Consider the following 12451-nt stretch of genomic DNA (forward strand, 5'->3'; position numbering starts at 1 on the left):
AATACCATGGCTTGGGTCAGGTGAACCTTAGTCCTCAAGCTGACATCTTTGTTCTTCAACACTTTAAAAAGTTCTTGTGCAGCAGATTTGCCTAATGCAATACGTCATTTGATTTCTTGACTGCTGCGTCAATGAGTGCTGACAGTTGATCCAAGAAGAATGAAATCCTTGACAACTTCAATCTTTTCTCCATTGATAAGAATGTTGTTTATGAGTGAAATTAGTCATTCACAAAAGGAGAAACACTGTATAGGACAACTATTGTAAAAGACTAAGGAAAAAAAACCCATACTAAGATGAGGGGGTGGAATAGGTTGCTGGTTAACAGAATGTGGGGAATGGGGTGAGAGGAGGGAGGGGAAGGTGGAGCACAGGATAGGGAATAGACACAGGATAGCGTGGGTGCTGAGGAGGGGGCAATGCACAAGAAGGGGGAGGAGAATAGAAGAATAAGGCAGATGGGAGAACAATTAGGCAGGTTTGCATGGGCTAAGTGGGACAGAGGTAAATAATGATTTATGCACATCCTTGGAACAACAGGGCTCTGGAATAAAGGGATTAAGGCATGGTTGGGATGGGCAAAAGGGGGAAAACAATATCAAGAAGCTTGGCTGTCTTTTGAATCTTGGTTTCCCTTGCATATCATTATAAAAACACTTGAGGGGGAGAGAAAGGAATAGCCAGAAATATAACCATAGAAAGCTTGCAAGTCTGTATACTGCTTATAACTGATTAGAATACCTAAAATGGGGCTACAACGTGCCCAGTGAAGGAGGCTTCCTATGGAGCCTCTGCATTACATAAGACCATAGGTAGAATCCTGAATCACATCCAAAATCTTCTGAGGTGGGAAATTTCCACTTGAAAGGACAAGCAGACCAGGCTGGAGTGGCTAGAACAGAAGATACTTCTTGAAAGAAAGACCTACAGGAAAAATACAAAACATTAATGGCAGTCTGACTGACTACTACCAGAACAAGCAAGTTGCTTGCCTAGGAGACATCCAGGCAAATGGTCAGGTCCCCTCAGGGCAAACCTCCTTCCAAGACTAAGACTCAATGGGAATACACAAGCAGACATGCACTCTGACTGGTGACCACATTGGTCACCGATAAGGGGAAGTGAGGGAATAATAGCAATGAAGCTGTGAGCTAAGCCTTACATCGTTCAATAGACTCCTGTGAACCTGTATGGAGTCCTGGTTGCCCAACAGTGTAGCAAGACCTGGGGACTCCTGGGCCCAGAGTCAGTGACATAGCCACAGAGGACTATTGTGGAGAGTGAAGCATCCAGATGATAAGTGTGGGCATATGCACAAGGACACCCACATTTGCAGATAATACCCACTCTCTGGTAGTGTAGTGGTTATGAATCGGGCTGCAAACTGCAAGGTCAGCTGTTCGAAACTACTAGCTGCTTTGTGGGAGAAAGATGAGGCTTTCTACTCCCATAAAGATTTACAGCCTCGGAAACCCTGTACAGGGTCGCTATGGGTCGGAACCGACTCGACGGCACATAACAACAACAACAAACAACAGACCTGGCTTCAATGAGTGGATGATTAGAGCTCAATTAGAAGAAGAAAGAAGAGGGAAAAAAGAGTAATCTGATACAATTTGATGAACTTGACCTACATCTATGGATGCAGTAGCTCAAAAGAGGAAACAAATATTTACAGTGAGAGTCATCCTCACCCCCTTGATACACAGGGTACACAGGGATGGGCAACTTGGACATTGGCTACCCAAAGTGGGAGTTGGAGGGGGCGGCTACAAAGTCAAGAAGTGACTGGCTTACAAGCTTTCAAGAGGGAATCTAGATCCAGAGGGCATGGAGGAAGGTAGAATCTCCACTGAATAGTATCCAACTTGTCTGGGCAGGGATGATGAAAGGAGATGGGGATAGCATTCATGTGGCACAATAGTGAATAATTACTATCAGGACTGACTGTGAGGGTTGGAAACGTAAAGGTAGACATTTTGCAGCAAAAGGAGAGTAATGGTTGACTTTGCAGTCCAGGAATGGAGGTCCCTGGGACCATCAAGGGAGAAGAGAGGAGTGTTGGACTCTACCCAGAGAAGCAGTGATGCCAGAGATGGAGGCTGAGACGATGATGTGGAGAAATGGAGTGGCTGGGGACTTTAGACCCAGAGAGGGAGAGGGGCTGTGTGCTGGTGAACAGGGGGCAGGCTTGCAGGGTATACCCTTTGGTTGGTTTATGATACATGGAATGGATTGTAACCATGGCAATGAAATGATATTTGATATGATGAATGTAAAGTTAATGTTCTCCCATGTAAAGTATCACATAATTCACAATAAATCATTTTAAAAATTACAGTGAAGCCAATGAAGTGTAGTGCTATGAAGTTGGACTGTGTACAGTTCAATGATGGCTAGGACTTCTGGTATGGCGCTGTGGGATAAGCACTGAACCACAAGGTCGGTTTGAACTACAAGGTCAGCAGTTCAAACTCACCAGTTGCACCTTGGAAAACCTATATATTACATAAGAAAGCCTATACATACAGGGTCCCTATACGTCAGAGCCAAATCGATGGCATTTATGAACAAAATCAACATCATCGATTAGTTTTCCCCTTTTTGTTTTGTTTTGGTTCTCTGTGTGCTGCCTCTCCTCATCATCTGAGCTGTTGGGATCCAAAGCAAGTTCAGTAGGAGCTTTCAATGACTTTTTTATTAATTATTATTATTTTTAATTATTACTGTCGTGAAGTATATATAACAAAATTTGGTAATTTTAACCAGTTTTAAATATACAATTCAGTGGTATGAATCACATTTACCATGTTGTGCCCCTATTACCCCCAGACAGAAACTCAGTCCCTCTTCAGCAATCATTTCCATTCCTGCCTATCCCAGCACCTGGAAATCACTAATGAACTTGGGTGTCTATATATCTGCTTATTCTCTGTGTTTTATGGAGTCCCTGGGTGGCACCAATGGTTAAGCATTAGACTATGACCTGGAACGTGGTGCACTCAGAGGCACCTTAGAAGACAAACCTGGCAGTCTGCTTCCAGATGGTCACAGACTTGGAGCAGTTCTACTCTGCAGACATGGGGTCGCCGTGCAACAGAATCAACTCAAAAGCAACTAATGTATTTCATGTAAGTGAGATTATATAAGATTTGTCTGTGTCTGACATTTCGTTTAGCAGAATAGTCTTAGTGTTATGACGTGTAGCAGAACTTCATTTCTCTTTATGTAGGACTAGTACTCCATTATATGTATATACCAAAGTTTCTTTATGCGTTCATCTGTTGATAAACAGTCAGGTTGTTTCCATTTTTTGGCTATTGTAAGCAATGTTGCTATGTTATTCATATAAACCTTGACACATGTGTCTGTCTGAATCCCTGCTTTTAAATTTGCCTACTTTTGAACTTCATGTAAGTAGAATTGTGTATGGTTTTGTGATACTTCTCTTACTCAGTATAATGTCTGTGAAATTTATCCATGTTGTGTGCTTCGGAAGTTTATTCTTTTTTTTTACTGCTGTTTTGTCTTCTATTATTGTGCGTCAGTGAAGGGTAATGTGCTAGACTGCAATGTTGGTTTGAGCTGCAAGGTCGGTGGTTCAAGCTCACCAGCACCTCCTTGGAAACCCTATACAGGATTGCTATGAGTCTGAACTGACTTGACGACAGTTAACAACAACATGTGAAGATAGAACAATTTATATATCTTTCTTCTATTCATGAACCTTTTACTGATTGTTTGGTTCTCTTTCTGTAGGTTTTGAATTGTTTCCAATGCTGTAGCTATCTTATTTGATTGTTCCTGTTGCACTTTCCTGGCTTCTTCCTTATGTTTCTCAACTCCATTGTAAAGTGTTTTGAAACATTTTATGATCATGATTCTGAATTCTTTCTCAGGCATTTCCAGGGCCTGCCCTCCATCCATTATGGATTCCAGGTCTACTTCTGGGTCATTTGTCTCAGGTATGTTTATTTTTTCTGGACATGTGCTGATATGGTCATCTGTTTTTGCTTCTTGGGCATGTTTACTGTTTATCTGTGGGCCTAACACTTAAGTGATTTTGTATTTTGGTGCTTTTTTATGCTTAATGATTGTTTCCAATGAGAGGTGATCAGGGTGTGGCTTCTCTTTTCCCCCTTCTTATTGCTTAACTCAGGGTGACTTTCACAGGTATTGCCTGTTTCCCTAGTGTATGTCTGCTGGTATTGGTTCTTGCTTGGGTTTGGTATTTTATAAGGTGTGATTACAGGTTGACTTTTTAGCTGTGGTTACTGACTTTTCTTGTGTGATATCGGGAGACAAAGTGTCTTCCAAAAACAAAAAGGAGGCTATGCAACCGCCAACCAACTGAGGTTGGGTAAAAATCAAAAGCCAAATGAGGATCAGAAACAAAAACAAAAACGAGAGCAAGAGGGAAGCAAATTTTTTATGTAAAAAATAAAGGAAAGAAGAGGAAAAAAAAAAGGGGAAAAAATATATAGAATAAAATTTAAAAAGGTGCTAATAATAAAGGTAAAGTAAGATAAAATGGGGGAAAAATAATAATAAGGTAGAAAATTCTGACTCCTAATATGTGTATGTTTTTAGAATCCTCTCTTTCAGTCACTTCTGCCCTCCTCTCCTTGCTGTTAGGTGCTGTCTAGTCAATTCCAGACCCTGTATAGGGTCTCCAAGGAGCGAAGCAGTTGGCAGGCATGAACCGCTGGGCCTACAGCTCAAAAGGCCCTGTAGTGCGTCACCTCAGCCCACAGCGCTGTGCCGGACTCCCTTCAAACCAGTGAAAACGAGTAGGCAGACTTCATATGATGGGTATATGTGTCCCCTGCACAGGGCCTCTGAAGAGTGGCCCATGAGCTTGAGCCTCTGACCCAGCAGACCAAAAGGCCCTTGAGTGGCATTCCAGCCCACCATGCTACAATGGGACGGCTCTCAAATCCGTGAGTGCAAGCCAACTGAGTAGTACACACAGCCCAGCCCTGTCACCTGTATATGGTTTCCTATGAGTGGTTGGTGAGTGTGAGCCACCGGCTCCGTCCCACTGGGCTTGTCACTCAAAGGAATCTGCGGTGCACCACCCCACTTCACAGCACTAGCTGGGCTCTCTTTCAAACCAGTAAAAAAAGGCAGACCTACTCCTTGTCTGAGCCTAGCCCGGGAGCATCTGTTCCTGGCAGAGGAGAGCGCTGGGGGTGGGGCGGGTTCCGGCTGCTCGTCTAATCCCTTATTTCCCCTCGCTCAGACGTATGTGGGCAAACCGTGAGCGCACCCCCTCCCGACACCAAAGAAGAAAGAAAAAGAATCTAGAAAATACAACTAGTTCGGAACGATCCAAGGTCGGCAAGGCACCCTAGATGTTCCTGCGGCGCGTCTCCACGACTTGGCGACTCTGCGGCCCCTATTCAGTCCAGCTGCTCTGTCTCTCCCAGGCTGTGGGCCCAGATCACCTAGCCTGGCCAATGGGCCCAAGGGTACATGTCCTTCTGCCTCCGCTCCAAGTTCCACTGGCTACAAGTCTCCCAGCCTCTAGACCCCTCCTATTTCTGTGGATCTGAATCCCCGGGAGCTCTGTCTTGGCTCCTTTCTGCTTTGGATTCTGAGGCTCTTTTGCCAGCGACCTTCGCCCTAGCCACCAGGGATTCCTGCCCTCTGTGCTTCTTCAGTTAATCTAAAATGTTATTGCTCTTGCTTTGGCTCCCCCTAGGTTTTGCCACTTATTGAGATGTTGTGGGATGGGTTCTGACCCACAACTAGTCAGTATTTGGTTTCCTGTAGGAGCTGCAGCCCAAATCTTCAATTTGTGGTCTGGCAGATTTAGCCACAGCAGGGGTGTTTTGTTATTGGAATTCAGACTGAGCGGAGAGTTGACCTAGGCTGAAGAGGTGGGGGATGGGCTTCGTGCTTGCAGGCAGATAGGGTCTGTCTTTGATGACGTCCCAAATGCCTCTTTGTCCCCCTGTGCCTTGGGCCCCCCAATTTTCCCTATATATTCACCGATAATGCCTAATGTGGCTATGAGGACCCCCCTGGGATGGACTGTGTTGGTTCCTGAGGGCTCACTGGTTCTCTGCGAGTGTGCTCCTTCTGAGAGCGTCTGCTCAGGGCCTGTTAGGTTCCGCAGTGGGCGGTGCCCTCCGCCTGGTAAGAGCCGGGAGTAGGTGGGTCGGGGTTAAAAATGCTCGTAACTTCTCAGGTGTTAGTTCTTTTAAAAAACCAAGTTCATAGAGTTGCTGCCTAATGTTTTATGTTTGCCCCAAAGCTGTCTGTCTACCAGGCTGGGGCCCCTATTATGACCCTGTCCTGTATTTCTCCCGAGCTCACGTACCTGTCCCACTGGTCAGGGGAGTGCTGCCGCCGGAAGTCCCTCATGAACCTTTTAGATTGTTTATGGTTTTTGATTCGTGTGAACAAAGCTGCTTTGAATAATCTATACATATCTTTTGCTGGACTTGCCCACTTATCTCTCATGTGTAAAAATATGAGTGGAGTTACTAGCTCATGTAGTAGTATCTTTAGAAACACATTTTTCAGATTATCTGTACCAATTTGCACTTCCCTTAACAATGTACATATGGAAGCTCTAGTTGTTTTGCATCCTTACCAATCTTTGATCTAGTCTGACATTTTTAGAAATACAAGTGGCTGTACCAGTGTGCTATTGTGTTATTATGTAATTTTAGAGTAAATCCTCAGTTCTAGTTATGCAAATCCTCCAGCTTTGTTCCTTTTGAAGGTTTTCTTAGTTATGTTAGACAATGGCCTATCATCCTAGTTTTATTTTGCATTTCTTTCATGGCATGTGATGTTGAGCATCTTTCTAAATGGAAATTCTATTTTTTTTTAATTTAAAAAAATCTGATCTTCAGTCTTTTGTCCATTTTTATTGTTTATTTTTATTGATCTGTAGTAGTTCTGCATGTATTCCAATTATGAATTCATTTTTATAGCTATTGATAAGTATCTCTGTTGTTGTTAAATGCCTTCTAGTCACTTCTGACTCATAGACTCTGGATAAGATTTCCGAGGAGTATCTAGTGAGTTTGAACCACCAACTTTGTGGTTCAAATGGACCTGGTGGTCCAGTGCTCATCGTGCAGTGCCATAGAGAGATATATGTTGTGGTTGCTGTTGTTAGGTGCCATAGAGTTTGTTTTGATTCATAGTGACCCTAAGCACAACAGAATGAAACACTGCCTGGTCCTACATCTTTATCACACCTTTTATTTTAGTCATTATTGCAGACACTGTACTAATCTACCTAACTAATATATATAGGCCCAGCAGTCTTTTAATGAGCCGAAGCTCTAAATATGAAGACATGTTTAATGATTTTTGTCTTTCTTTTGATTTCCTCTTTTAAAATTATGTACTAAAAGTTCATGAGCATTTTTGGGGGTATGTTTTCTTTCAGATGATTTATTGTTTTAGTTTCACATTTGAATATATGTGACATGTTGAATTGGGTACGGTGTGAGGTTGGAGTCAAAATTCATTTTTTTCTCAGAACAATTATTTTCTTCCAACACTATTTATTAAACAGACCATCTTTCCCATAGTGACCTGAGTGACTCCTTTGTTGTAAATGTCTGTATGTGTCTGAGTCTCTTTTTGGCCTTTTTTTTACACAACTCCTTTTCACTATAGTTGTGTATAGCTCATTGTTTTAGTTGCTGTGTTTTTATAGTAAGTCTTCAGTTCTGGTAGTGTAAGTCCTCCAGTTTTGTTTCTCCAAATTTTCTTGCACTTCCTTTGTGTTTCTTCATCTGTTATGTTATAGCTAATGTCTTCTTGATCGTTGAAAGCTCACTTTCTTGATTTTGACTCTTTTTACCTCTTCTAACATATGCATACAAAGCTACACGTTTCTTTCTAAGCACTGCCTTATCAGATTCCTGAAAGTTTGATTTGTCATATTTTCATTCAAAATATTTCCTACTGTCAAATGTGATTTCTCATTTGACTCACATGTGTTTAGAAAAGCGCTGCTTCATTTTCTAACATTTGGGGATGTTTAAGTTACCATTGCATTGTGAATTTCTAGTTTAAATATAATGTTGCCATGCCTTATAGCTCAGAATTTTATATATTTCATGTGCATTAAAATTTTTTTTTTTTAAATTCTGCAGTCATTGCATATAATTTTCTGTTTTTCAATTAGGTCAGTTTGTTAGTGAGGTTGTTCAATGTTTCTCTATTTTATTGGCATTTTTGGTTAGCTTGTTTTTACATTTAGTGAGAGACATTCAACAATGTTTCCATTCTGTACACACTTGGCCTTTGGCAGTAAATAACTCTTAGTAAAAAACATGCATGTTTATGGTATATGTGTGAACTGGCATATATATTTTATTTGAATTGAATAAAATTGTAATTCTCAAATTGAACCAAAACAGGTTTATAGAAACAGATGGAAGATAGGGAGAGAGAAAGGACATTCATCTGAAAACATGCTTCAAAGCAGAGTAGATACATGTTCCTGAGTTACAGTTAAACCTTATCTGGAATAAGCTCAAAACAGAGCAGTTCTGACACTAAATGTAACGACCATTTCCCCCGAGGTGAGCAACGATGTTGAGGAACAATGGAAAGGCGTTCTTAAAATTTTTCATTTCTTTATAAAGAGTTTGAGTACAACTCCCCTGTAAGGCACATATGTTTAGTTCTATTTTGTAGAGGAATAAACTGGAATTCCCTAGAGGTGAAATAACATAGCCAATGTCACATAGAAGGTAACTAACTAATACATCATCTGATTCTCATGCCTGCGCGTGCCCTTTCCAGTACGTTAAATGATCACTCTCCATAACTGCTACTATAATCTTGATCTGAAACAGAGTGCTCTTTATGAGAAAAAAATGTTAATAAAAGTGACCATATTGAAGATGGAAACAGTCCAAAGAATTAAGCCAAGAAATTTGCTATAACGTGAGCTGAACTGGCATGAAATACAGGATATTTTATCACATCATTGAAAGTGTTACAGAAACTCAGTAAATACCTATTTTCTTGATGCTATAGCTCTGTAGAGACATGAACACAACAACAACAAAAGCCAGAAACACCATCAGTAGAACCTAAAATAACAGTATTGTAAAGCTTCACTCAGTATGGTGGTGGTGATGGTGGTTGTGTGCCGTGCAGTTGGTTCCGACTCATAGAGACCCTGTGCAGGGTTTCCAAGGCTGTAAATCTTTATGGGAGCAGAAAGCCTCATCTTTCTCCCATGGAGCAGCTGGTAGTTTCGAACTGCTGACCTAAAGGTTTGCAGCCCGATTCATAACCACTACGCTACCAAAGTTCCTTATACATGATCAAGATCCCTTTGGGGTCTTCAAAAACAAGTCTAATTTTTTAAAAAATCAAAAACAATGCTGAGAAATTTCATTAGGAAGGGTTAAACTCAAAATTGGCCGTAAATAACCAAATCTATTTCTTTGGACAATTGATTTTTCCTAAAACCCCATCTCAAATCTTTATTCAAATTTCAATAAATATTGACTAACATGATATTAAAGTCCTGGTGTAGTGCTGCAGGTAACGTGCTGAAATGCAAAGTGAGTTTGAACTGCAACATTGGCAGTTCAAACTCACCAGCCACTCCTAGGAAACAGAGTCTCTATGAGTTAGAATTGACTCGAAGGCACTTAACAAAAACAATTATTAAAGTACAAATGTTTCACCATGTTACTCTCAAGAAAAAAACACAGAAGTTGTCTTTTGAAAGTTTTTATGTCCCCGGACAAGCCCTTAGTTTATGTTATCTTAATGTTTTAGTAAATATTACATTTATTCATATATTCAATTTTTTCAGTTTTGACATTATAAAGCAAAATGGAATTTGAACCAAGTTTAAGCATATGCAGATAGATAAACCCTGTCATATTCTTATCATTGTCTTCAGTAAATTCATATGAACGATTTGTTTTAAAAATCTGATACCCCAGAAAAGCAAATGTGTTCCCAAACATGAGGTATTTAATAAACAAAGTGAGGTGACTCATGAGTACAAAGAAGCAAGCAAGTCTTCCCACCCCTTGGCCCTCCTGTCTAATGTGTTAGTTCCACATGCCAAGTAGTAAAATGAATCCTTCTTTTTTTTTGGAGGATTGTATCAGCTGACAGCTGCAAGCAGTAGGCCTGATCCAACCAGCTGAAACCAAACTTCTCTCCAAACCGACACCACTGCATCACAAGTTTGTGTTTCTTGGAACAAAGCCATATTCTTCTGTGAAAAGAAGAAAATGAGATCTTTCCTTTTCTCTACAGGAGGTGTTTGGGTACCGAAGCCAGACTCTACGGAGTGTCCTGTGCTTTCTAGCATCCGTGCTGACCTGTGGGGTCCTTCTCCTGGTGTTCTATTGGAGGCCCCAGTGGAAGGTGTGGGCCAACTGCATCCCATGCCCCTTGCAGGAAGCAGACATTGTTTTGCTGAGGACAACGGTGGGTGCCCTTTTGTTACCAATTTCAAATGCTATGGACATGTTTTCTGTGTTGTACCTATGTCACAACTGGTAACTGGAGGCACTGCATTTCAGAAGTTAGATCTTTCCCTGTTTAAAGAGTGTCCCCAGACCAAAATGAAAAGATGGTAAACAGATTGCAAAGAGAGTTTTGCTACATATGCAGAGATCTGAGAATAGAGGAAATGTTCTCCATGTCAGCCCTGGGGAATTTCTACAGTGTCAGGCTCTTTGGTCCTGCTCTTAGCCATTAAATGAGCATTGCCTGTCAGCATTACAACTCTTAGAAGCCTAACACAGAGATGATGATTCAATTTTTCAAAAATATATATTTTGGGAAAATTAGAAACTTTACAGCTAGGTGTCCCTAGGTGGTGCAAGTGGTTAATGTGCTGGACTTCTAGCCAAACTATTCTTCCAAGGTGTCCACTGAGAGTCCAGAGGCACTTTGGAAGAAAGTTCTGACAACTTACTTCCAAAATATCAGCCATTGAAAACCCTGTGGACCACAGTTCTATTCTGACACACATAGGATCACCATAATCCAGAATCAACTCAATGGTGGCTGTTTTAATTTTGTATTTTTTAGATGCTATTTTGAAATAACCAGGAATCATTTTGGGGATATACAGCTTTATTTATGGTGTCCTGGTGCGGCACTGTGGCTTAATACTCCAAACTGCAAAGCCGTTTGAACTAACAGGTGGGCGGGTCAAGCTCACCAGCTACTCCTCAGAAACCCTATACAGGGTCGCTATGGGTAGGAATAGACTCAATGGCACTTAACAACAACACAGCTTTATTATAAAATATATCTATCTCTTTACTGTCGAACACAGTGGCTCTCAAATATTAGTACAAATCAAGAGTGTTTGTTAAAACACACATTTCTCCCCTTTCCCCTTCAAGTATCTGATTCAATAGCTTTCGGGTTTGGCCAAAGTTTAAACATCTAGCATGTTCCCAGGTGATAATGATGCTCTTGTCTGAAGCCCCAACTTTAGGAACCATTCCTGGTGTGGCTCTATTGGATCAGCACTGGACTGCGAACCACAAAGTCAGCAGCAGTTCAAACCTACCAGTTGCTCCTTGGAAACTCTATACAGCATTGCTATGAGCCAGAACTGACTCAACAGCACTTAGCAACAAGTACAGTATTCAATAGGTATTTGGTGGATTGAAGGCCTGAGTAACATGTGAGAATGCCATGGGCTTGGTTATCTTTTCTAGGATGAATTTCAAAGATATATGAGAAAGAAAGTGATCTGCCTCTACTTATCCACACTGAAGTTTCCTATAAACAAGAACATAGGAGAACCACTGGTATCTGACCACCACTCTGTCATAAACAAGGCCGTATTAAAGCCAGAATTAAAGGTAGGTGATTTTAAGAGTGAGTGGTATGCATGTTTTTGCTGAGGCAGAATTATATGAGTGTTTATTGTATGAATGTCATCTGCTGTATCATGTTTGTAATTGTAGCTGCGATGCATCCAAGTACAGAAAATCAGATATGTTTGGGACAACTTGGAGAAGCAATTTAAAAAAGTTGGGTGAGTCCAACTTTTTCTCACACGTTTCCAGAATATTGGAGGTTAGGAGAATGTTGATTTGCTGAGTGCCATCAGCCTAAGTGTGGTTTCTGTCCTCACCATATTCTAGGTTGCTGGAAGACAGCAACTCTTGCTATGACATCCATCATACATTTGGATTGGGTTTGACCAGTGAAGAACAAGAGATCAGGTAGGGTTCACAAAATCTTAGAGTAAACCATCAGCAGAAAATGAAGTGTCAAGTAGCTTATGATCAATGAATTATTGGCATAATGCTTCATCAACTTAGTATAGTCCCAATGCATTTATCAGATGTATTCTGAATTGTTCTCCTCTTAAGCAAACTTATGAAAGAGAAAAGTCTAAAAGAACAACACGATCAAATAAAACTGAATTGTTTCTCTCAAGCCCACATAGCAGTCTTCTCTGTGTTATATT

The 12451-nt window shown here is 41.0% G+C and overlaps 1 protein-coding gene across 1 annotated transcript in view; it reads left to right on the forward strand.

Annotated features, from left to right (window-relative positions):
• ATP13A5 (ATPase type 13A5) overlaps positions 1-12451 on the forward strand; it is a 211018-nt gene that overhangs the window by 16222 nt on the left and 182345 nt on the right. Inside the window, exons 2-5 of the mRNA XM_006873142.1 lie at positions 10267-10440; positions 11691-11837; positions 11943-12013; positions 12123-12203. Coding sequence (XP_006873204.1) covers positions 10267-10440; positions 11691-11837; positions 11943-12013; positions 12123-12203 — 473 coding nt within the window. The remainder of the gene's footprint in view (positions 1-10266; positions 10441-11690; positions 11838-11942; positions 12014-12122; positions 12204-12451) is intronic.

The sequence above is a fragment of the Chrysochloris asiatica genome, unplaced genomic scaffold, assembly GCF_000296735.1.
Source record: "Chrysochloris asiatica unplaced genomic scaffold, ChrAsi1.0 scaffold00224, whole genome shotgun sequence".
Lineage (NCBI taxonomy): Eukaryota > Metazoa > Chordata > Mammalia > Afrosoricida > Chrysochloridae > Chrysochloris > Chrysochloris asiatica.